At 34.9% G+C, this 25,348-nt stretch overlaps 1 protein-coding gene across 1 annotated transcript in view; it reads right to left on the minus strand.

Moving 5' to 3' along the window:
• dgkb (diacylglycerol kinase, beta) overlaps window positions 1-25,348 on the minus strand; it is a 141,197-nt gene that overhangs the window by 52,043 nt on the left and 63,806 nt on the right. Inside the window, exons 15-20 of the mRNA XM_041248955.1 lie at window positions 24,601-24,674; window positions 23,421-23,495; window positions 21,157-21,237; window positions 16,796-16,911; window positions 16,432-16,592; window positions 4,787-4,851 (exon numbers count right to left, since the gene is read on the minus strand). Coding sequence (XP_041104889.1) covers window positions 4,787-4,851; window positions 16,432-16,592; window positions 16,796-16,911; window positions 21,157-21,237; window positions 23,421-23,495; window positions 24,601-24,674 — 572 coding nt within the window. The remainder of the gene's footprint in view (window positions 1-4,786; window positions 4,852-16,431; window positions 16,593-16,795; window positions 16,912-21,156; window positions 21,238-23,420; window positions 23,496-24,600; window positions 24,675-25,348) is intronic.

Consider the following 25,348-nt stretch of genomic DNA (forward strand, 5'->3'; position numbering starts at 1 on the left):
TACAATGTCCGATTTTGAAAAAATGGAAAGTTGTCAATCTTAACCTGAGCACTCCCCTAATATTGATTTTTAAGCTAAGTTTTAGACTGTATCTCTGGAAGGGTAGCACCTAGATACTCCTGTTTTGTGATCAGAGTAGCAGCCTGAGTGTAGCATGCCCAATTTCAGAGCAATCCTTAAAAAAAATATTTTTGGGTATATGTTACTTTAAATAAACAAAAATGCATGCAGTTCTGCGCTGCACTGGCATAGAGGCTCGAGGGTAGGCTCTCTAGACAGCTAAGACCATTGGACAGCTAAAGAGACCCCCTTGCACCAGTGGTTACAGAGTTACAGGGTCAAATAAGAGCCCACCACCAGTCCATTCAGAGCAATCCTTAAAAAAAAGTATTTTTGGGTGTATGCCACTTTAAAGAATGGTGTCTATAATCCCAATATACAACTTTGTCAAAAACACCTTTGGGAAAACAGGAGAGAGAAAACCTCAGGCCTGACTGTTCTGCCCATCTCAGTGACATTAGATCAACAGCATTCATTTTACAAAAACAATAATATCTCAGAAACTACTAAAGATAACATTCAGATATTTTCAGCTTTTGTTCTCCACACCTTCATTAAATGTAGTGTTATGTTTGGATTATTATTTAATAAAAAAATAGGTATTTTTATAAAGGTATTTTTTAATAATAATTGACATCAAGCATATAATTAATGTCTAAGTATATTAATTACAATTTCTTCAAAAGTTAAAAGTTTAATAATAATAATAATAATAATAATAATAATAATAATAATAATAATAATAATAATAATAATAATAATAATAATAGTCTCTGGATTGAGTATAGCACGTTTCTATAATTATTTTGCCACAAAAATATAATTTAATTCTACAGGGTGCAGCCTGCCTCGCTGTGAACACCATTCAATGTGTTAATGATCACCTACAGATCCCATGTGTGATTCATGGGGGACCACACAGACTACTCAAATGTGTCTGATTAAAGTGAGTACCTATACGTGACTAATGTCATTTTAGTCCTCAATATCCTTATGGTTTGAACTTTATTATATATGTTTTCTTAGAATATAACATTCAGAAAATCTGTAAATCGTGTTGACAATATATATATATATATATATATATATATATATATATATATATATATATATATATATAGTGATGTATTCTGACCTTTTCAGCCGGAGTCTGTGTTGTTCTTTCAAACATGTGTCTGTCTCTTTAATTATTACACGATACAATGGAAGTGCTCTTTAAATTCTGTGGCGTACGTTTATTAGCAAATTGATATTTCAACAAACAAAAACACAAAACAAAACCTAGCCCTTCTTTAGGCGCTAACAAAATTGGTTAATAGTAGTGCTATCTAATGCAGGGCAGGGTAAGCCTGTTCCCCTGTTTAAATTAATTCCATAAATCACCTAATCCAAATCACATTCAAGCACTTCTTTGTCAGAACCCGTATCTTTGTTTCGTTAACAGAAAACTCTTTCTTTGTCCGACACACCTTTCCACTGTTCAGTTTCTTTCCTCTCTCTCCACTTCAACCCTCTCCCCTGAACACACCAACTAAAACCTTTTTAACCCCAACTTGATCACTCGCATCTGATCAGCATTTGCCCATTAACTATACAATTAAGCAATTGTTACACTTGTCATCATACAATGTGTGTGGCTATCCCCAGGGTCCTAAAGCCTCCAAATTGACGTTTGGTACATACACATCATCACATATATATATATATATATATATATATATATATATATATATATATATATATATATATATATATATATATATATATATATATAATTTCATTTTAAAGACAAGATTAATGCTGTAATTACATTTGAAATAAATGAGTAAAGAACATTTTTTAACAAGCCTCTATGTTAGTGACCTGATTGCCTAGTTTAATCCACAAACCTAATTATCACCTTCTTATGGACTGGCTTTAGAAGTAAATTAATCTATTCTGAAAGATTCTCATTTTGTCATTTTTTTCTTTGGTATAAATAATAAAATAAATAAATAAGATGAACCGTGTGCATTCATCTGAAAGCTCAATTATTTAATAATAAAACATAAATGTCATCATTTTTTTTCATGAAAACAAATCAAATTATATTTGTTTGTTTTTGTTATTGTTTGATATGGCAGCCAATCAAAGAGTTGTTGTAATATTTTAACATTATCATTAATATAATACAAAGGATAAATCACAAGCCTCTGTTGAATAGAGAAATTAATTTAAAAAAAATGCTAAGCACACCTTTTTTTTCTTTAGTAAGGCTCCCTCACGGTCAGAAGCAAGATAAAGAGTTTGTCAATTTGATATACATTTGTCATCACATTTTCTTGCATTTCCATCTCAACACTTTTTTTTATACAAATGTACAGTAACTCAGGAAGTACAGAAATGTACGGTAACTCAGCAAGTACAGAAATGTACAGTAACTCAGCAAGTACAGAAATGTACAGTAACTCAGCAAGTATACTACGTTAGAATGTTTAAATTAACACATTTTAAGCCAAAATGTAGACTAAAATAGTACATAAAGGAGTGCTAGTAAAATGAACCATATCTTCATAAAACATTCATAAAAAAAGAAATGTTCTACATTCTAGTTAACTCGCTGTCCTGTCACATGGGAGCTTATTAGTAAAAATGGGAAAGAAATGTTCCTACTTGTTTGCAATATTACAAAACAGAAAATAACAATTTTTAAAGAGTGGCAAAACGAGTGCATGGGGCATAGATGCTGAAAGAATCAAAGACCAGATAATAGTGATAATAGATAATAAAAATGCCCTTACTTTGGTGTGTACCAAATAGTTTCTGCTTGTACTCATGTAAGATCTTAATGGTAAAAGTTATGTGAATCCCTGATTATATACAGTATAAGTATGTTATGAATATTTATAAAGGCTGATGTATTAACAGATTAAAATATATTATAAACCTCGCTGATCATCTAAACCAATCAGACTCCGAGGACCAGCAGGAGCAGCAGGTTTTTTGCGCCTTCAGTCCACAGAGGAAAATGTGATTGAGAAATGACTTTCTGAACTAAATGAAGTAAGCCAATACTGGGTCAGTGCAGCTTTAACATTTGATATGATCAGAAGGGTCCCTTGTTTCTATTTTGTGTTTCTTACTGTTCTACTGTAGTATTTTCATGGGTTCATGGGTTATTTTGCCATTTTTCGCATATAAAATGTACATTTTCTTGAAAGTAAACAAAAAGAACCCGTGGTATTATTATTATTTTTTTAATTCACTGGTCATGACTAAAACACTGAAGACACTGGCATCGGACAGTGTCTATTTAAAAATGTCACCATAGAAGAAGTTAAAGGTATTTGTCACGTACCGATAGGTAAGGGGATACAACACCTAGGAAACCTATTCCCATGAATTATTAAAATAAAAAGGATAGTGTATAATAGAAGATCCTAAACCCATTCCATTCTATTAATTATTAACAGAATTCAAATAAAAGATGGTATAATTTTCTTAAAATATCTCAATCATTTTTCAAAATGGTATATACCAATATCTACATATAAACGTATGGAAATAATTTCTGAACATGTAATTTTCATTATGGATTTATTATACACTGACTTACAACAAACTAAACCAAATTTAAAAAAAAAAAAGACTTATTGGTGCTTATTATTGCTTTAGCGGCACTCAAAGGAGGTCAGTGTATGTGATAAGTTTATGTTCACTGAGAATATAGCTTTTATATATTTATGTCAATTAAATAGAAATTATATACATTTTCCAAGATAAAATCAATCATTTTGGAGTACATTTTCAGGAAAGAAAATACAGATCAATGGCAGTTTATTATTATTATTATTATTATTATTATTATTATTATTATTATTATTATTATTATTATTTATTTATTTATTTATTTATTTATTTTTACAATTGTAAGTGTATGCAGTTTCAAATAAGCCTATATACCTTGGATGTCTATTTCACATGACAAAATGGCCCCTTCTATAAAAATAAAAAGTAGTGCAATGAAAAAAAGCTCAGTGATGACCCAAAGCAGTTACTTGAGTTTCAAAGGGTAGATAAGAAATCGCAGACTATCTATATGGCCGCCTGTCTGACCTACTTCAGGTAATGAAATGAGTCCTTCACTAGAGTAAAGCTTTTGCCAGCTTGACAACATTTAATCTAAATGAGATTTCATTGACCCCCAGCCAAAGCTCTACAGCAGCCAGATTGATCCACTACGAATAACCATCCCACATTTGTTGAAACACATACAGGGGTTAAGGCTCGATGGTTGAGAATTATTGCGTGTTAATGATGCAGCACTGTGCTACGCATCATTTTTTTAACATCCTTCCTGTTAGTATGAACCTCCTGCTGTTCAGATAATAACAGGTCCCAGACTGGCTGCCAATTATTCTCATACCTGTTGATTTATTATAGAATTCACTCTCCTTTAAAGTCACTTGAAATCTGTGAAACAGCACATTGCTGGCCAGTTATGACCATGTCAGGATTTGTTTACAATCTGTTGATCATCTTGTACTTAAAATGATACCGAGGAGCACTTTTAGCACTCAAGTTTAGTCCAACTCTGGTACCTGCAGACCAAACTGTAGGTGTGCAAGATGACAATTTTGAGTAGGGTCACCACATAAACAAATACCATAGTGTTTTTCAAATATTAATCCTTTATTAAAATGCAAACAATTTAAATTTTTGAGGTACTGAAAGTATATGGACTTACCTACTGTTGAATTTTTCTGGATGTTTTTCTCGCATGATATGAAATCTGTGTGCAATTGAAGCATCCTAAGGAAAAAAAAAAACAGGAAGTATAAAATAAAATATAATAACACAATGTAATATAATTGATATAATTATATATATTTGTGGCAAAGTGGTTTGCAGTGCGCACGTGTAGTGGTGATGTGATTATGAAACAGAAGACAGACACCAAAGATCACCATCCAAACAGGTTTTATTTTTATAATCCTGGTCTGGCGACCCAGGAAATACAGCAATGCGTTTTGCACTTTTCCAAAACAAAGGGTTGCGGTCCCTAAATAACAAGACACAGTTTGTGAATAATAAACACAGTAGAACACACACAAAGACACACATGTTCACAAGTCCAGAGTGAATGCTACAGTCCTCCTGGTGTAATACAATTTATCTGTGTACAATGGTGCTGTGTTGTCCCGGTTTAGTGCGGGCCTTAATCGACAGCTCCGGATCGTGTTAGCCGTCTAATAATAACAAACAAGTAGATTTTTAGACATGACAAAACAAGCAAAACACTCCTGCAGTGGTTCTATCTTAACCATTACAAAGGAACAGATCACCTTGCCACGACCTCTATTTGTACCTTCAGTCACGCCCCCTCGGTTAGTGAGTTCAGCCCTTTCTCCTCCAATCCGCGGTTGCCACATTGTTTTCCCTCTGGAAATTTGACTAAATGTACCGCAGCTGAGCCCTCTTTAAAGATGGCTGACTTCCACCTAACCCTGGGAATGAACTGTCAGGCCATCCAGTCCAGGCCACTCTGTTCCCTTTATACCACGTCCTCACAGGTCAGGAGGGAAATTTATCGCCAAGAATCATTGTGTCTCTGTCACAATATTATGAATAACAACACTGTTAAATGTGTGTAGCAGGGCGGAGGAAAAGCCCTGCACATATAAAAGGGGACAGGGCAAAGCCCTGCTGTTTAAATATAATGTTTATTTTAGAACGGGGGACTCCCCGCCCCTGTGCATTTTGTATTTGTTTATTTTTATAATGATTTCAAATGTATGGTGTGTTATTTAAAATAGGACATTTTGTGTTGGTTAAAAACACAGTTTGTTATTGTTATGTTTGAATGTGTTCTGGCAGAGGCGTTGTTAACAGCTCGTCTCTACCAGATAGTTTGTGTGAATGCATGGTTGGCAGTCTGTGATTATTGACTGTTGGCCATGCAAACCAAAACCTGTGTAGAATGTGATCATCTCTAAAATTTCTTTTTGTTAACCCTTTTTATTTTCGCACTGTGAGCAGTGTTTTTCTCAGTAGTACCTGAGTCTGTGTTTCCATTCCTGCTTCTGGCCTGACGTCACCAACCTCAAAGTGACGAGTGAAGTGAAGTGAAGTAAAGAGTGAAACTAACTGACCACCAATGAAACTGGAGAATTGTAGACTATTATTTAATGTGCTTTTCTAACTTAGTACTGAGAAAAGGCCATTTCTTGGAAGGTGGCCACTTGATTCAGTAAATAACCTGTTTTATAACTTGAAGTTTTGGATCAACCCCCCAATTCCACTTTTTAAATAATAGTAATTGCCAAAATGTGTATATGTGAATAAAAGTATATATGTATTTATGTGTATTATTATTTCTTTACATTGCAATCAATTTAGCCAACATTAAGGGTTTATTGATACACTAATCTCACAATACGAAAAAGTATCACGATATGCAAGTTGGAATACGACATGTTTCACAACACATCCAATTGCCTTGATTGGCTGCTGGTATGATGCATAATACAACAATTTAAATGAGATAGAGAGAGTATGTATCCATACCACATACAAAACACTCTTATTCTTCATTCAAGATCCATTTCGTGATCTTCAATAAGCTATGTTGTGCTTTTGGCGTTGTATCATAATACAAACGATATATATCACTGTTACAATACAATGTATCATGTAAAGAAAATCACGATTTATTGGCACATTGAAGCATTAAACCCCTGTACAACTTCAAACACTAAATACAAATAAAACATCAGTAAATGATGTTAAAAATGACTAAATAAGGACAAAATGGTAATGTGAATGAAAATAAAACGTTGTTTTTGGTTTTTTTGCTGGATACAAATCTAAAACTATCCTTTGATAGGATAATGAAGAAAACTGCTGATTTGTGTTACTTGTTTAGCCTAAATTTGACCTGCTGGGAAGTAGCCCCCCTAGTTGTTAAGTGTAAAAAAGTATATTATGTGTTTTTTATCCTGTTTATGAATATAATGTTTGTTTCACTTGAATTATTATGTATGCACAGTACACTTTAGCAGCAGTTTTGAATGGTGAACTTTGACCTTACCAAGGTAACAGCTAGGTGGTATACTATCCTTCATGACACGTTCACAGAACAGACCATGCATTGACTAAATAATCTGTGAATAGGTTGTCAATGTAGGAAAAGCCTGGGGTCTCAACAGTATGTTTGTGAGTATGTTAGCAGCCAAAATGTAGCATTCAGTTATTTTATACATGTATTAGTTATGCATGGTTAGAAGTTGCAATGCCAGTAACTACAACGAAACTTGCAAAAGATAATGGTTTTATCAGAAACTTACAAGTGCAGTATTTTCACTTAGACTAGAAAATATTGACAACAGATTCCCTATCAATCAAACACCACAGGGCCCACGTGAAGCATAATTAATTAAACACTATCTGAACAATTACTGCTGCAACCATAAATTGATATGTGAAGTTTCCTTAACAACTGTATTGAGCTTCTAAATCAAACCCTGTCAACAAGACTTCATAGTTTACATGTATTCATGTCATCTTTGTGTTGCCAAGCAGGCTTTATTATGAAAAAGACAATAATAAATACCCAGGATTTATATTCTATGTTGATATAATGTAAGTAAATGGTTGTCATTACTTGGTAAGTGCTCAGATTATACAAGTATCTGTTACAATTACACCCCTATAAACCCCTATACACTTGTTACTTCAGCATATTTTCCTATTAGAAAATGCATTAAAACGGTTCCCAGTTGCAGTTATGAGTGTCAACTGTAATCCTTACTGGTCCATTTATTCAGCGCTTGTCAGGCGCGTCAGATCCAATTTATTTTCGCACACGCTGTTTATTTTACACGTGCTGTCTAAATTTATTTTTTTTCAGAGTAAAACAGGGTTAAAACAGTGTATGGCAAAAGGACATCAGTACTGCATCTCCAGCCAAGCCCCATCCCTTGTTTGCTGTATTTTTCACATACCTCTTTACAGACGTGCATACTGATAAATCCTCTACTGATCACTCGTTTTATCACCAAACTCCTAATAATGCAATCCAAGTTATTTTTTTATTATTATAACATCTCAAAAACCTCAAATGTCTGTGATATTCTTTGAGCGCTGGATGCAGAAGCAGCTGTCTCCTTTGTTTGTGTCTGTGTTATGACTGTGGTGCATGGGGCTATCAGATACGGCCTTTTTTTTTTTTTGGCTACATTTGGCTCCTATCGGTCTCTCTCGGCCATTGAAAGGTTTTCTTAGCTTTTTCCATAGAAAAAACGACTAGAGACTTGTGCTGTATGTCTTTTTGGTGATGTCGGACAGGGTCAGGACTGGAATGGGAAAATTGTAATGTCAGACCTGGTCCGCCATAGGATCGCAAAGGGTTAACACTAGAACCGCCAAGGCAATCATTTTGACAGTTTTCACATGTAAAATTTAAATTACTCTGCGTGTGATAAAAAGATCTGCGGTTGAAAAATAAAAAAAAAAATATAAGCACATCTACCTAGACACGCCAAAAGATGTCATTTTGATGGCTTATTGCAATACATGCTTTTATTGTTAATATAACCTACAGTACTCTATTTTTTCATATGTATGCAAGTCAGTTTGTTATTTCTGCTTCCACTGAGTCTACAGCAGTATGTTTGAATAGAATATTGCTCTTAAAGTGAAGATATGTGTTATCCAAATCAAGTTATGGCTGGCAGCAGACCCTACCCCTCCCTGTACAAAGATGAAACTCACTCTGCAGCTGGTCAAAGACTGGGTGACAATGTGGTACTTAGGCTGATGTAACCGTACTTAGGAAAAAGGATGAATGCTACTAATGACAATTTTTTTTTATTTCACTGTAATTAGTAAAACAGTTGAAGAAAATAAAAACAGCCTGGTTGGAACAGTAAACAAAGAGAGAAGAGAGTTTCTGTCATATGCACAATACTTAATATTCAGTGACAGCAATGACTGGTGTCCAGTTGCTGTATTTTGCAATGTAGTGGGCATGGCAGCCATCAATTCCTTCATTTTGTACAAGGAATGCACTGGGGAAAATATCAGTAGGAGAGATTTCATACTGAAAAAAATTATTTTTATAAGAGATCTCACATTTTACAGACGTATGAAAAAGATGTATGTAGTTCTGCCAGTAACGTTTATCAAAACTCAAAATGTTTCATGTTAGGTACCTTGAAAAACAAATTCAAATGTATGGAATTTTTGTTACTCATTAAAAATAAATAAAAAATAGAAGCAGTTTTCCTTGCAGCAATGAAGAACAGTACAGTCCCAGTAATTCTGTGCTGGTAGTAAAATGAATACCATTTGGGGTATCACAGCTCCTGCAAGACTTGATGCGTATATTTGAACAGCAGACATTATATATATATATATATATATATATATATATATATATATAATATATATATATATATATATATATATATATAAAGTTACAGTTCATTGAGTATTTAAACTAAAATTAAATAAAAACTCAGAAATGTGTAATTTCAATGCAATACCAAATACATATTGCCCTTACAGCACCACTGACCTAACTTACTGGTAGACATTGTTATTACCTAAATATCAGGCAGTATTAGAATATATTAATGTGTCATGTTTCATTTGCTTTTGCTGTGAGTAATCCAAAACATATTCAAATACATTCAGTTGAAACTATTGTTAGATACTGTTTACACTGCTGTGCAAAGAATGCAAAGTCACCTTTAAATAAGAATATTCAAAAACCAATTTCCAATACAAATCTTGGTTATGCTGTGTGTCCTGAAGGCGACCTAAACCTGATACTATTCTTCACATCAATTAACGTTTGACCACAACAGGATGTAGGTTACTTACTAACAGGCCCTGTGTTTATATGTAGGTATTCAAATCTTTTTTCTTTTTTTCCAGAAAGATTTTCCATAATTGCTTGAACACTGATAGGAATTGCAAAAAAAATATTAGAGAATTTCATGTGTCATTTATCCAGAATAATTTAATAATTAACAGAAACTAGACTATAGCTACAAAACAGTAGGTATTTAAAATATCTGCAAAACATTCTGACCATTACTCTAATTATAATTTATGCTGGATGGACCATTGCATATAAACTCACATTTCCAGAGGAACTGTAACATAATACCTTATTTTTTCCACTGCTGTTAATGGACCAGTACTAAACACAGCAATATTATAGGGTAATTTAAGGGTAAGTGCTTGAAAAATTTCAGTCGGGTTTCCGTTCTGTGCACAGCACAGAGACTGTGCTCATCAGAGTGGTGAATGATCTACTGTTGTGTGCAGACTCTAGCAGTGTATCTATTCTTGTTCTTTGAGATGTACGTACTGCATTTGATACAGTGGACCACAACGCTTTAATTTATCGTCTCAAAAGCTGGGTTGGCTTGTCTGGTATTTGTCTTAAAATGGTTCAAAGGGGAGATTAGTAGCAAGTCATTGAGGAGAAGCAGGAGGAAGGGGATGATGGTTTATGAGCAGGATCCAACAGAAGGCTTCAAGAGGGAGTCAAAAGTGTGGGCTGCTGCGACTGCCGAAAGAGAGATAGGTAGCAAAAAAGAATTGACTCCTGGATGACAAAGAGATATTAACACCAAACAAAGGCAGTGAACAGTAGATAGGTATACCTTGAATGTATCCGAGAAATGTGCCTTGTCTAACCAGGAACCTTAGCCATCTGCATTGATAAAATAGAAGTGAGAAGAGGTCTGGTCCATGGAGATGAGAGAGACAGCAGTTCCCAAAAGGAGAGTTGCACAAATCTGGAAGGACTGGATCATGGAGTTCAATCATAGGGAATAAGAGGAAGCAGAAAGGCAATGCCAACAATGAAGTATAACTATGAGCCCTGTATGTCTTCTCAAAGCAGATTTCAGACAACAGAAAAGATTGTGAAGAATCACTGAGATTGAGAGAACTAACAGACATGGGGAAAGTGGCAGAGGAAGGATTGGTTCTTAAAGCAGTAGCAAGAATGAAAGAGACTGCATTCATGGTGGAGAAGCAATGTAGAGGGGCTGAATGTTTGCTGGAATTATTTTTTAACATTTCTTCGCCCATTGTGAATTGGGCTGAATTGACTGATTGATTTAGCTAATAATAATATAAAGGCACAGTTGTAAAAAAAAGACGGTCATATTAGGTAGGTTCATATCCTGGCAGCTGCCAGAATGACTTAAAGCAGAAACAGACCATAGGCAGCAATCTTGTAGGGACCGGAGCATGGAGGAATGCCATGGAATGGAGCATACTAGTACTGCAAGGGTGGAACTTCCGAGGGCTGGTTTCCACGTTGTGCTGGAGGGGGAGGGGGGAGGACAATGGCGCTGATGGACGGCAATGAAGAAACAGAGAATTGTGATCACTTCCTGCTGGGATTTGAATGCCAGATATATCATTTTTGCAGAGATTGTTAGTTTGCCAGTCTTTGACAGAAAGTTGGTCCATATTGTAAAGGAAAGCAGCTCAGAAACTAAACCGTCCGCAGGCTGGTTTAGATAAAGGCTGCACCCTTTACATTCTAATAATAATACCAAGTTTATCATACCAACTACATGCAATCCACAAATGTGTGTTGTAGTTGTAGCTTTCTATACATTTGACACTAGTTCTCGTCTGTTATTACAGATATTATTTTAATGTAATTTCATAATTAGAAAAAAAAAAACCTCTACATAATTCAATTTTTCAGAAACATGAATGGGAAAAGTGCTCCCAAATTACTCAAAACTCCAGTAAAAGCTTCAGCCGCCCTTTTAAAGCTGGGTTACTTTGTAATAAACCCCCCCCCCCCCCCCCAAAAAAAAAAAAAGAAACTTGAAAATGACTTGAAAATAACTACACAATGTAGCTTCTTTAAGGATAAAAAGTTGGAATGTATTAGGTATCCTTCTAATCAGAAATAGGAGTCTGTGAGGACTGTTTCATTTCGATATATATTTTTAACTTTTTATTTGCCATAAACGTTAAATTAAACATTGCCATTTCTTGTACAATTTTAGAGATGAAAAGGCATTTTGGAATTATAGGTAGATTTCTCACATCAGAGGGAGGATTCATGGAATAGCAAGCCACTGCACTGGCCCTTGGAGCCGATGTTGAGGGAGGAGCTTCTGAAAGAGAGGCCATGTATGGAAGAGTCGTCTTTGCATAGGAAAAGATCCTACACAGGCTTTGCGGTTTTCAAAATAAGCTGATCAATCATTTCGGAGGCTGTTTTCACACAGATGAATGATAACCGACAATTTCCCTGCACTGTAAACCTGTATTAGACAACATGTGGACAGCAGTGCTGCGGATTGAGTGGTTTGTGTAATGTACTGAAGGCCAGCTTGCTCTGAAATGTAAGACATCATGTTTTCGAGGTAATTAACACCATAGGTTCAGGAAACACCAAATTGATCTATATTATGGATATTTTAAGGGTGTAAAGGTAGAATGACTTGGCATCTGGAGGGCACTTTTCTAAACATGTTTTTTAAAGTGTTGACACGGCTCAAAAGATCACCAGGCTGGGAAAACGTGTAACCACTGAGCATCCACGGTTGATCTCATTGATATCTTTATGTTTGCACATTAAAAGACAGGGTCACACACTCCAGGCCATTTTCATCTGTACTGATGACAAATGACTTTCATATCAGGTTGCCAAACCAGACTATTTCTGATATCAGGGGTGGTGGTGGGCTGTGTCTTTGCCAGATTTTCTGTACTTCTTAGACACACAGATGAAAACACTGTTGAATGACTTAAACTCAGCTTCAGATATTATGTTGACATTTCAACCCACAGAAACACTACGTATGTACCATATATACAAGTACTCAGACCTAAAAAACTTGAGATGCTGTATTCATTTCCTTTAGCGTTTCTAACTACCTTAGGACTTTATTCAGTTGAACACTCTGCACAATTTAAAGTCCAGACTAATGTTTTTTTGTTTGTTTGTTTCAACCAATCATTCAAAACATTGATTGCTCGTGAAGTTGTTTTCTAGTGTTCTTTTCAGTTTTTTCCCTCAATTTCATCTAGTTTTTAGTTAGAAATATCAAGGTGTCTGCTTATAGACATTGAGAGACATTTTGTTCTGCGTCACTCTCATTAAGTCAGTTTTCAAATGATAATCCCCCAATAAGGTAAAAATTGATTATTTATTATTATTAACTGTAGTGATATTAATAGATCAGTTAAGTGTTGATCCATGATGTCACAGCAGTGAAGTAAGACAATTCTTAAGTGATAAAATGGTTACCATAATGTGTATTTCACAAAGGCAAAGATGAGATCTACATAAGATATAGGGGATAATTGCTGAAATTATTTCATGACTTTATTTCCTTAAACGTAATACTATTATATTCTGGACTACTGTAATATCATAGAGCAGCACAGTTACATATAGCGAGTGGTTCATTCAAGCATGATAAATATTTATAATATTTGATATGGGTAAATATAGCAACTGGAGTATTAGGTGCCATGTCCATGTCTAATGATGTAAACATACAGAAGAATAAAAATATTACATAAAACACCTTTTCACAATTTCCAATGATCATTTTGCAACTTTCCACTGAAGAATGTTTCAGGAAAAAAAGCTGCAGTTCTGTATTACTTGTATCAGAGCCTGACAGATAATACCACTGCCATTGTTATTTGATCAAGAACAATGTGTTCAATGTCTCTAAGAATAACCTTCATTTTATTAGCTCCTGTGAATCTGTCATCAGAACTGTATACCAGAGTTTTCACGACCTTTGTGCCAATTGGTACAGCCCACATCCGGAGTTTAGCACTCATACTTTCACACAGCTGCAGCTCTGCACATTTGTCTCCATAACAAATGAGCAGCTGTGTTATATTAGGAAGAACCACTTGATAGTGATTCCAGTGCCAGCTGATATCAGAAACATGCAAATCCTTTTATATAGTCAAAACCAAACACTTTACAAATAGATACGGTTTTCGGAGCCCTTTACAATCCATTTGTTACAAGACCCATTTTTTTTAAGATCTTCATTTGCATTGCTACTACGACGACTACAATTAATACTACAAAAGAAATGTCTTCATCTAGACAATGTGGGGAAGCTATAAAAAAGGCTAACAAGATGCTCGGATACATTGTGAAAAGTGTTGAATTTAAATCAAGGGAAGTAATGTTAAAACTGTACAATGCACTAGTAAGACCTCATCTTGAATATTGTGTGCAGTTCTGGTCACCTCACTATAAAAAAGATATTGCTGCTCTAGAAAGAGTGCAAAGAAGAGCGACCAGAATTATTACGGGCTTAAAAGGCATGTCATATGCAGACAGGCTAAAAGAATTGAATATGTTCAGTCTTGAACAAAGAAGACTACGTGGCGACCTCATTCAAGCATTCAAAATTCTAAAAGGTATTGACAGTGTCGACCCAAGGGACTTTTTCAGCCTGAAAAAAGAAACAAGGACCAGGGGTCACAAATGGAGATTAGACAAAGGGGCATTCAGAACAGAAAATAGGAGGCACTTTTTTACACAGAGAATTGTGAGGGTCTGGAATCAACTCCCCAGTAATGTTGTTGAAGCTGACACCCTGGGATCCTTCAAGAAGCTGCTTGATGAGATTCTGGGATCAATAAGCTACTAACAACCAAACGAGCAAGATGGGCCGAATGGCCTCCTCTCGTTTGTAAACTTTCTTATGTTCTTATGTTCTTAACTAATAATAAACAATTTCTTAAAACGTATGTGACTAATACCTAACATATATTAACATATTCTTTAAGCAAAGCTGGAAAAAAAAGACCATAGGCCTGTCCTTCTAAAATGGTTCCAGCATCATGTTTCATTAGGACTGGTGGCCGTCCAGTGGTCATCAAGTACAGTACATACTGTATTTACAAAGTTACAGTTCAATTTCACAGGGTGTGGACACTTTATTAGAAACCACTAAGATGTTTAAAAAAAAAAAAAAAAAAAGATTTGTGACAATGAGCTGAACTGTCACTTGATTAATTGCACACTCTAGAGTATTTTGCTTTTAGTTAATTGTAAACTGAGTAGATACAATATCTGCCATTAGGTGAGGGAAGTGATTGGGAACCTTCCAGAGGATCTTCAAATGAAAACCAGTGACCACTTGGTTTGTCATCTTTAAGGGATGTACTTAAAGAATAAAGTCGAACAATGTATACACTGCCTGGTCACTATAGTAGGGGCCGTACCTAATAGCAGGTTGGACCACCATTTGACCCAATCACAGCTTTGAAAAGAATAAGTATAGACAAGGTGCATCATGAGTGTTCGTTCATTCATTTATAAATATTTCATGCAATATCAATGACGTTCGTTCCATTCTTTATAAAACATTCAATTGGTGCAAGTTCAATAGATATTTATATATATACTATATATATATATATATATAGATATATTATTATATATATATATCTATATATATATATATAAGATCATCAATATATATGTCAAATTGAAATGTGCCCTACTTGCAGACATCTCTATAACAGTTTTCATTTTTGCTTGGAGAATGTTTGCCTACAAATATGATCTAATTAAGTCTTTAAACCAGAAGACATTAGCAGTCATTCAGTATTCTCATTTAACATCGAACCTGAGTGGGTTCTGTTAAAGAGCAGGTCAGAATGTTTTTTTGGGGTTTTATTTGAATAACATTTCTGAACACATGCACGTTTTTTACCCTGACATTACCTTTCATTTAGTTATAATGATGTTAGTTCCACTTAATTTACCATCTTTTCACATAAATTGCCATTTAACTGTAACATTTAATATGTACCAGTATTAAAATGAATAATTTAACCAATTCAGGGGAAAAAAATGTTTGCCTATTGAAGCAACAACTTCTCACCTCTTTCAATCACAGTATTGTAGTTTCTTGCTGGTTTTATACTGTTGTATTTGTATTTGACTTTCCATTGGAAGCACTTAGCAGCATATGAGGAGCTTTAAAACTATGCATGTGATGGTGGTGCTTACTGACAGCACCTACAGTATACATTCCCCATTCAATTGCCACATTTGCTGATGGACAGAAGATATAGTGGTCATGTCACTTCAGTATAATGTATAATGAGTGCTTTTGCTTTATTGCGCATGATAAATAATGGCAGAAACAGGATCAGCAATAGAGGAATATACAAAAAACACACATAAGGTAAAAAAAAAACAATGGTTTACATTTTCCTGTAAAAACACAAAATGCATAAGCTCCTTTTTAAGGGTTTTTTTTTTTTTTTTTTTCAGGGATTGACTAAACGTTTGTTAACATTTTAAACTTTTGAATCCTCTTTCCAATAACCATATAAATAAAAATGGCTTACCACTCCAATAGAGAAGTAGTTGTTTATGATGCTGTAAGGCACAGGATCCCCCTTTTCATCTTTATCAGCAGGAATTACCTCAAACTTCCATCTGTCCAGCATGACTTCTGTACTGTTTTCAATATCTTTCAGAATTTTAAGCAGACTTTCTCCTTCGTAGCCTCAAAAAAAAAACCAAGAAATATTGTGAAACCTGGGTGTCCCAACATAAACTGTGAGTGTACTAGATACATGTCATGTATATATACACACTATTATAGGTGAAGTATTTTGGCAAAGCATTTTGTACAAATATTTGTTAACATATGTCAGAAATGTGCATGCAAATACTTAATGATATGTCAAAAATGTTTGTGATATTTACCTCCTCCCCATCTTAGACACCTTGCTAAATCATTTCCTGTCCCAAGTGGCAGCACACTCACTGGAGGTTGCTTGTTTAGATTTGCCTTGTCTGTAAAAAGAGTAACAATCAGTGCTCTTATTAGTAACAATTGAAAATACAGCAGGGGTGTGTTTACTTTGTTTAACACAAGCTATCATCTCAGTACTCTGCTTGGGCTGCTAGTAATCGGGGGTGTTTATTATTGTTTACTTTGCTCAGTGGATTTTCCTTTTTTGTTGTATATGTATGTACAATTGTTTGTAAACCCATCGAAATGGATTTAGAACATTTAAACTATAAGACAAAATACATAAAACCATATATAAACAACATGCACAGGCCTCTAAGTGGCCTTAATGGTTTCTTTTTAGTTTAAGAATTGTAATCAGTGTGTTACAGGTTGAAAACGATGTGTCTTTAGGTTTAGCTAATTGGGCAATGGACATTGAATTGCTAATATAAATGACTGCTAATTGTGCAATGTACTGTATACAGTGTACAAGCAGATAAGTCTTCTGGGTGGAAAAAAGTGCTTTTGTCTAAGTTGTTCTTTGTTTGACAAATCAGTCAACCTTCATGACTTACCTTTAACAATATACAGAACTGGAATCCCAATGACAGATTCAATGTGTACTGTAATATGTAATACAATACAAAGATAGATTGGGTGTTTTTAAGTGAAAGTGGAAACATATACTATATTAATAAAGGAAAAACAGGAAATATACAGTATCAAAGGGATATGGGTTTGTGTTTCAGCTTCCCTTTCTTTTGCTTCTATCTTGCTCCACAGTAGAATAATCTATTGAAACATGTCATATCAGGCCGAATGGTTTGTAGACATTAAGTAAAATCGAAATGTGAAAAAGATCTGTATCATAGACATATCATTAAAAACATAGCACTGAAACAGTTAATATTCAGTAGAAACCGCCTGTAATAGAAATGTATTGAAAGAGTCATATAATACAACAGTGTACTAGCTGTCAAACCATGTGTTCTCTATCATAGATCCGGCCAGAGCAAGGCAGCAGTGAAAGATTACATTTTTACTGGAGAACACTGATAATGGAATTTAAGTAAGAAAATCTAAGAATACTGATGTTGACAAAAAATCAAATTCTACAAGTCTCTATGATCTGTAACATCAAAAGTCACATGACCTCAATACAGCAGCCATTTAAAGGATTAGAGGTCAAATTTATGGTCAGTGACACATTTAGCCTCAAGGGTTTATATAACCCTGCAAATATGGAGTCACTTCCTCAAAAGGTTTCTAAAATATAAGTGTCTGACAATAAGGCAGGAGCAGCTTTTTAAAAAAAAAAAAAAAAAATCACTGTTAGAAAAGGGTTAATTTCTCTTGTACAATGCCCATGATTGAACTTGTCAGAGAGTTTCCACAACATTGAACATGTGAAGTTAACACAGCTGAAATGGTTTATGAGATATTAGCAGTAGTATGTGCAACACCGGGTTGAAAACTCATACAAGCTCTGCTTATGGAGGGGGGGGGGGGTACTTAAAATTACAAATGCTTCAACGTGTGATCGTCTTTAGTTACTATGACCTAAGATTGGAACACCTGTGGTTGCTTTGATGTCATCCAGTTGTCATAAACCATGGCAACCTCATAAGCTGTGAAGTTCATATTGAGTTTTAAAAAAGGGGTACATGTAGACAAAGATGCAACACCAATTAGGGCCCTTGCAGACATAAGGCAGTGAAAAGCTAATGTCATATAATGTGGTGGAGAGCTCACAATGAAAGAAACATAAAACTATTGATTTTGATTAAGATGCTAGTGGAAGGTAAGACAAATACTATACCTTTGCATTAAATTATATTTATTGCCTTTATTGTGAGTTGTAAAAAAGTCAAAAAACGTATTTTACTGGATTCACTACAAATTACAGGAAAATAACCCAAAGAGTTTCATCAAGCTTGGAATGTATTTTTTATTTATTTTTTGTATTAAAATAATTTTAAAATTAAAATTCTCTAAGATACGTCCAAATAAAACTACAGGCCCAGATATTCGAAAGGTTTTCGCACCGCACAGAGGGTTATGCATGTCGCCAATGGCCGTTATGTGCAAAATGTGTCATATTTGAAACTTCTTTTTGCTTGCCACAATCCGTTTTGCGCTGTGCACAAATATAATGTCTGCATAGCGCAATCTGGCAGGAGTGGCCGACAATGTGCGCGATCCTGCCATGTTTGAAAGTATGCGCCAAGCACAAAACCAGTTTTGTGATGTACAAAATAACGCTTTTAAAAAGCAAGCCTGAACTCTGCTCAGATCACTCCAGAACTCACTCATCCAATCACTGAAGTGAATGCAGGTGTTTCCCGAGGTACTACAACAATGGAAAACACCCAGCGATCACACAACTTGGTTGCATCTTGGGGTCACCAAGTCTCCAAATCTACAATTAGATGCCACCTCCATGCCAATAGCCTATTTGGAAGGGTTGCCAGAAAAAAAGCCTTTATAGAGAGGAACCAACAAATGTAAGCACCTGGAGTTTTCTAAACGGCTTTGGCACTTGGATTGGATCCGGGTGCTATGGTCAGATGAGATGAAAATAGAGCTCTCTGGCCACGCACACCAGCAGTGGGTTTGGCGTTGAAAGAAGGATGTGTATGCAGAAAAGAAACTCATACCTATTGTAAAATATGGTAATGGATTTTTGATGTTATGGCTGTTTTGCTTCCACTGGTCCTGGGGCCCTTGTTAAGGTCAACAGCATCATGAACTCCAATTACCAGGACATTTTAGCCATAAACCTAGTTGCCTCTGCCAGGAGGCTGAAACTTGGCCGCAAGTGGATCCAACAAGAATGACCCCAAGCACAAATCAAAATCCACAAAGAAATGGTTTTGACCACAAAATCAACATTTTGCAATGGCCATCTCAGTCTCCAGACTTGAATCCCATTAAAAACATGTCGTTTGAATTGAAGAGGGCAGTCCATAAACGCAGACTGAAGGATATCAAGGATCTGGAAAGTTTCTGTATGGAGGAAAGGTCTAAGATCCCTTCTAATGTGTTCTCCAATCTCATAACAAATTATAGAAAAAGGCTCAGTGCCATTATCCTTGCAGGGGGAAGGTGCACAAAGTATTAAAAACAAGGGTGCCAATATTTGTGACACTTAATTTTTTTAGAAATTAATTTATAATTTGAGAAATGTATAATTTTGATTCCCTTGAACCATTAATAAAGTACAATATATTCCACATGTTAGAAAATTACAATATAGCTCAACACCTGTGTTGTTTACTTTATACAGCGTTTTTTTGCTCATCTTTATCAAGGGTGCCAATAATCTTTTTTGATCAGTCCAGACATGGAGCAATAGTGGTTTAATAAGTGGAATCACGGCTAATACTGAGAAAAAAAAGGATGGTGTTGTAACAGAAAACAAAATTAGAATAGGTAACACGTACTCACATTTGTGTGACACCTGTCAAAATTATGGAGACAGAATCTGTGATGGCCTGTGGCAGGGTGGAGGAAAAGCCCTGTTGTATTATGTATTTTGTTTTGTATTATTATTTATTTATTATGTATAAATATGATGACGAAAGCAGTGGGTTGTATTATTTTGTGGCAGCATCGATGGGGTTAAAAGCTCCATCATACAAAAACCTGTGCAGAATGTGGCCATCTCCAGATTGATTAACTGAGTGTTAATCTGGAGACGGTCACATATATAAAAGCCTGCAGCTCTCTGTGTTCAAGGTGGAGTGATTGCTATTTTCCAACTTTGCGCAACTGCTTTGTGCCATGTTGGAAAATATAATTTTTTGTGCAAAAGCATAAATTGCTGCGAGGCACAAATTTTGCCAGGAGATTGCGTGTTGTGTCGAGAGACAAACAAAATTTTTATAATGAAACATTTTACAAATCATAGGTAAACCTTCTTTAAATTTAAATGCAAAAACACGAGTTTTTCGTTATGTAACGGACGCTCAAATGTTTAAAACGTCCTCTAACGCTTTAAACGAAAATGTTTTATAGCCCCGGTATGAATATAATGGTCTGGGCGTATAACTACACTATGCCATAAGACTTTTACGTGAAAACTTAGTCTGTCAAACATTAAAGTTAAAATTTTAAAACGCAAGTTGATTCACAAATAATAAAAATAAATTCATATATATAATATTTTTATATCATATGTCATGACACTTTGTAGGTCAGAATAAAAGTGAGTGAATTTCCACTCGTCGTAAGGTGCATTTCAAATATATATATTCCACGATTAGGGCTTTTATATATATAATATAATATATATTAATATATATATATAGAATGATATAGTGTAGCTCACACATCGAGAATCCAGCCAACAGTTCCATCACCACCACAAGCCAGTACTCTAAAATCAGGAACATCTCGGAAAAAGTTTAACCTAAAAAAGAAAAAGAAAATGACATATGATTAACTCTCCCCTGCAAGCTCCAGAAATAAGCAGTACTTTAGGACAGGTGCGTGATACTGAAACCTTGGCGTGACATTATTCTGCAAAAAGTTAAAACAACTTTCAGGGAAATGGATAGCATTCTGTTATCGGTTTATTTCGTCTTTATGATGACTTTTCATGTTGCAGGCTAGCGTTAAACTACTGAGAACCTCATATGCTATCGCTTAGACATGAAAATTAATTATTTCATGCATATTCTCTTTACCAGGATGCCAATTGTATTCTGTAAAATAGCCTGCTTGCAGAGTAATTCAATCACAGCAAGCACTGTTCAAGCAAAGTTCTTCCGTTCACCCACATTAATGGCCTTGTAACCTTATGAGCCTCTGGCAGCAGTTGAAAAGTGAATTACAAAAAGATCCTCCATTGGGATTTCTAACCATCATAAGCTGGATGCAAAACAAGATGTAAACCAGTCTATTGTACATATAAAAGGAGCCTTTTGATGAATATTATATGAAAACCACTTAAAAACTATACACATTGATATAGCTATGTAACTGGCCCATAATTAAGATTTCTAAAATAGAAGAATGCTGAATATTTAATCCTTAGTTAGTAGAACTAGAAGTACTCACAGGGTTGTCTAACAGGTTAGAAAAATGTACTTTTAATGCATCAAAAACTTATTAATAAGATAAAACATTTAATTTGTCAGAGCACTTTGATTCTCCTAAAATCCGTACAGAGATTTATTGTATACTTCAATTAACAAATACTGACATTAACACATGTGTGGACCACATGGACTTTAAATGGTCAATCTTATCTTTATTTGGATAACCTTTTTATCTAGAAATTCACCCCTTCTCCTGAAATAACCTGTCTATTAGTTCTGTAAATGTGATGTTCTTGTACAGTAAAATCTCAAGTCTATTGAATCTGTAAAATGTCAGTTTGAAACTGTGTCTGTCCCATTAACAACAATGATAAAAAAAAAAACTGCTTGTCCTCTTTTGCATGTCAGCTTCCCTCTAATTTCCTTGTACACCTTGATCTGTAATGATTTAAAAACTATGTGGAAATGTCCACTCAGATCTCCCCACCATTCACTTGTCATACACCTTAAAAGCAAATAGATTTATTTATTTTTTTTTGTAATCAGATGAACTATGATTATAGCATACCCCTTTACTTAGCTAAATGGATAGTATATAGAGCAGGAAACCACATATTTCATTTAAAATAACTGGGGTGTAAGCATATACCTGACCTAAAGCATTCCACATGTAAAAAGGTGTAATGTGGCAATAAAATATATTATATACAAACTGGGACTGATGCTGCTGGATTAAAGGATAAAGACGAAAAGGGAAAAATATAATTCCCTGAGACCTCCTGGATCAGATGAGCAGAGCAAAGCAGAAACAGCCAGAACAAAGTGAAGACACAATGGAATCCTGTTTGTTCCTGGATTTATATCGTTCCTTTAGCAGCCACATTGGGTTTGAGTCATGCTGAACTGGCTATGAGCTCTTCTGGATTTTTCTTTTCATTTAACAATTTATTTTGAAGAAAAAATAATGTACTTTTCCTGCTACTAAATATGCTATTCACTTTTCTTCTCAGAACTGCCAGGTTTCATTTAGTTGTGCTATCGAAGAATAGTGCTGGGAACTATTTCTATGTAAAGCCATATTTTACTGTAAAGCATATGCAGCAATGACAACTTTGTTATATAAAAACTATGTAGCTGCTCTTGAGCACTGCACATAACCTGACTTGTTGGTTTCTGGGTATGGTGGCTATTTTGAACTTGTGATATTTGTCCCATGCTTTTAAAACTGAAAATCTTATGGTTTTCTATTTTCCCATAGCTAGAACATATCCAAGATTGTTATTCAATTAATCCAATCACAATTTGTTTCTGAATCTATTACCAACGATGCTATATAAACTTTCCTTCACCCTTAGTCACAGTCAACTAAGGATATGGTCTGGGGAACGCACAAACACATATTGTATACAGAGATGAGATACTACACAATGCTAGTTACAGGACATGAGACTAATTATAAGATGTGGTAGAAAGGCAGTTAAAGGTTTGTCCAGCAGTGGTTTGTAAACTGTTGTAAATGATGATAGTACCACATTACAAACTGTACACTTACCCTGGCATAGGTCCATTGTTAGCAAGATTGTACACTTGACGAGGATTTAGAAGGTACTGAAATTTTCTCAATATCCTGAAAAAGAGTGTGAATATAACACAATTACTTTTTAATCCTCTACCCAGATATTTTACAATTAACTTTTCAGATGAACATGTCACTGGCATTGCTTAATGTTGAAGCTGATAGATTGCACAGATCACATATAGCAGTTACCTCTGTACTCTGCTTACTTGGGCTTGTGTGACAAATCTATTCAGAACCTGAAATCAAATAATTGTTTTCTAAGCTTGAGGCGTGGCACGGACTGTAGTAGAGCCGCCATGTAGCCTGCAAAGAAATAGTAATGAACCAGGCCTGTGCTCCCCTTGTGCCATTACCTGAACCCAGAGAGACAGCTTGAAGCCTCCTCCTTTTGTGTTGTGTTACACTGGGGAAATATTACATATATATATATATATATATATATATATATGCGTTAATGAAAACCGTGCTCTAATGAAACATTAATAAAATACCTGGTTGTATAACAAAAGTGAACTATCATAAATTCAGCGACTGCAGGAAGAACGTTACGTCCATGCATAGATAGTGTTGCACACCAATTTCAAAAGTCTGGTTAGGTAAGGTCATCAGAACAATGCCCTGAGGAGTAGTCATTACTAAGACTAATTCATTCTAATTTCTATTTCATTATAACAACTGGACCTAGTCATATTTTGATCCCATAATGTTAATAAATGAAACGAGTAATACAGGAGGGAAAATGAATGTTCCTAAGTAATAGCCCTATTAGTTCAATGAACAGAAACAGAGCTGAATTTACAGAAGAACAGAAGGACGACATCAACAGAGCACAGCCATTGAAGAGTGATGTTGCGTATTACTGGACCAGGTCAGTCTTTCAGGATTATCAAATGCAATCACACACATGCTGCATCTCCACTGACAAAATGGAGGAATGTTCTTAACTGCAACAATTCATAGCACCCGGGGCATTGTTTGAGTGGAGGTGTGTCTTTTCCAGTGCTTAAGGTTTTTTTTTTTTGGTTTTTTTTTGTCCATTGTAGCTCATCTGTTGCTTGTCATTATACATTGCACACAAATCATACATTTTTGTCCTAACCTATACAACATATGGATAAAACTGACATCAGCAAATATCAAAATGGAAATTTACCTGTCACCCTGTTTTCCTCCACTTTTAGGGTTCACAAAAACCAGAAGGGGGTGTGTTCCTTCAACTGGAGTGATCTAAAGCAAGATCAAAGATTCCAGAAAATACAATCAATATCATGCACTATGTATAGTTAAATAAATGGAGAAATGTTAAATAAAATATGCATATGCAATTATAGCAATCAACATTGTTGTTATACTGACATTATGTACCACTATTGAGCAACATAGGCAAAGTTTCCCCCCATTTTTCTGAAATACATAAAAAAAAAACTAGCAAGAACCACATAACATAGTTTGTTTATTGCCAATTTTATTCTGTTTATTCTTTTAAAATTAAAGGCTTCTGAAAAGGATATGTCAACATTTTCCACATTATATATAATATATATATATATATATATATATATATAAATATATATATATATTATATGGGGGAGTCCCCCTCAATTTGAAAATGATATGGCAACATATTGGGCCAAGTTCTCAAGTTCATACTTCGGCTCTGTATTCTTTTCTCAATTACATATGAACTACTTAGAGAAGAAAGATTCTTAATTTGTGAAGATGTTTGTTCCCTTCCTGTGAGCCAAATGTGAATCAATGATTCTCCCAATGACAGAGATAAAGCACCTAACTAACTTAGTCTGATGTCCCTGTGGACCCAGGTAAATTAATGAGCCTCATTCAAAGATTATGTATGATCTATTACTTCCTCTAATTATAAATAATAATCCTGATTATTATGC

Source organism: Polyodon spathula, chromosome 4, assembly GCF_017654505.1.
Source record: "Polyodon spathula isolate WHYD16114869_AA chromosome 4, ASM1765450v1, whole genome shotgun sequence".
Lineage (NCBI taxonomy): Eukaryota > Metazoa > Chordata > Actinopteri > Acipenseriformes > Polyodontidae > Polyodon > Polyodon spathula.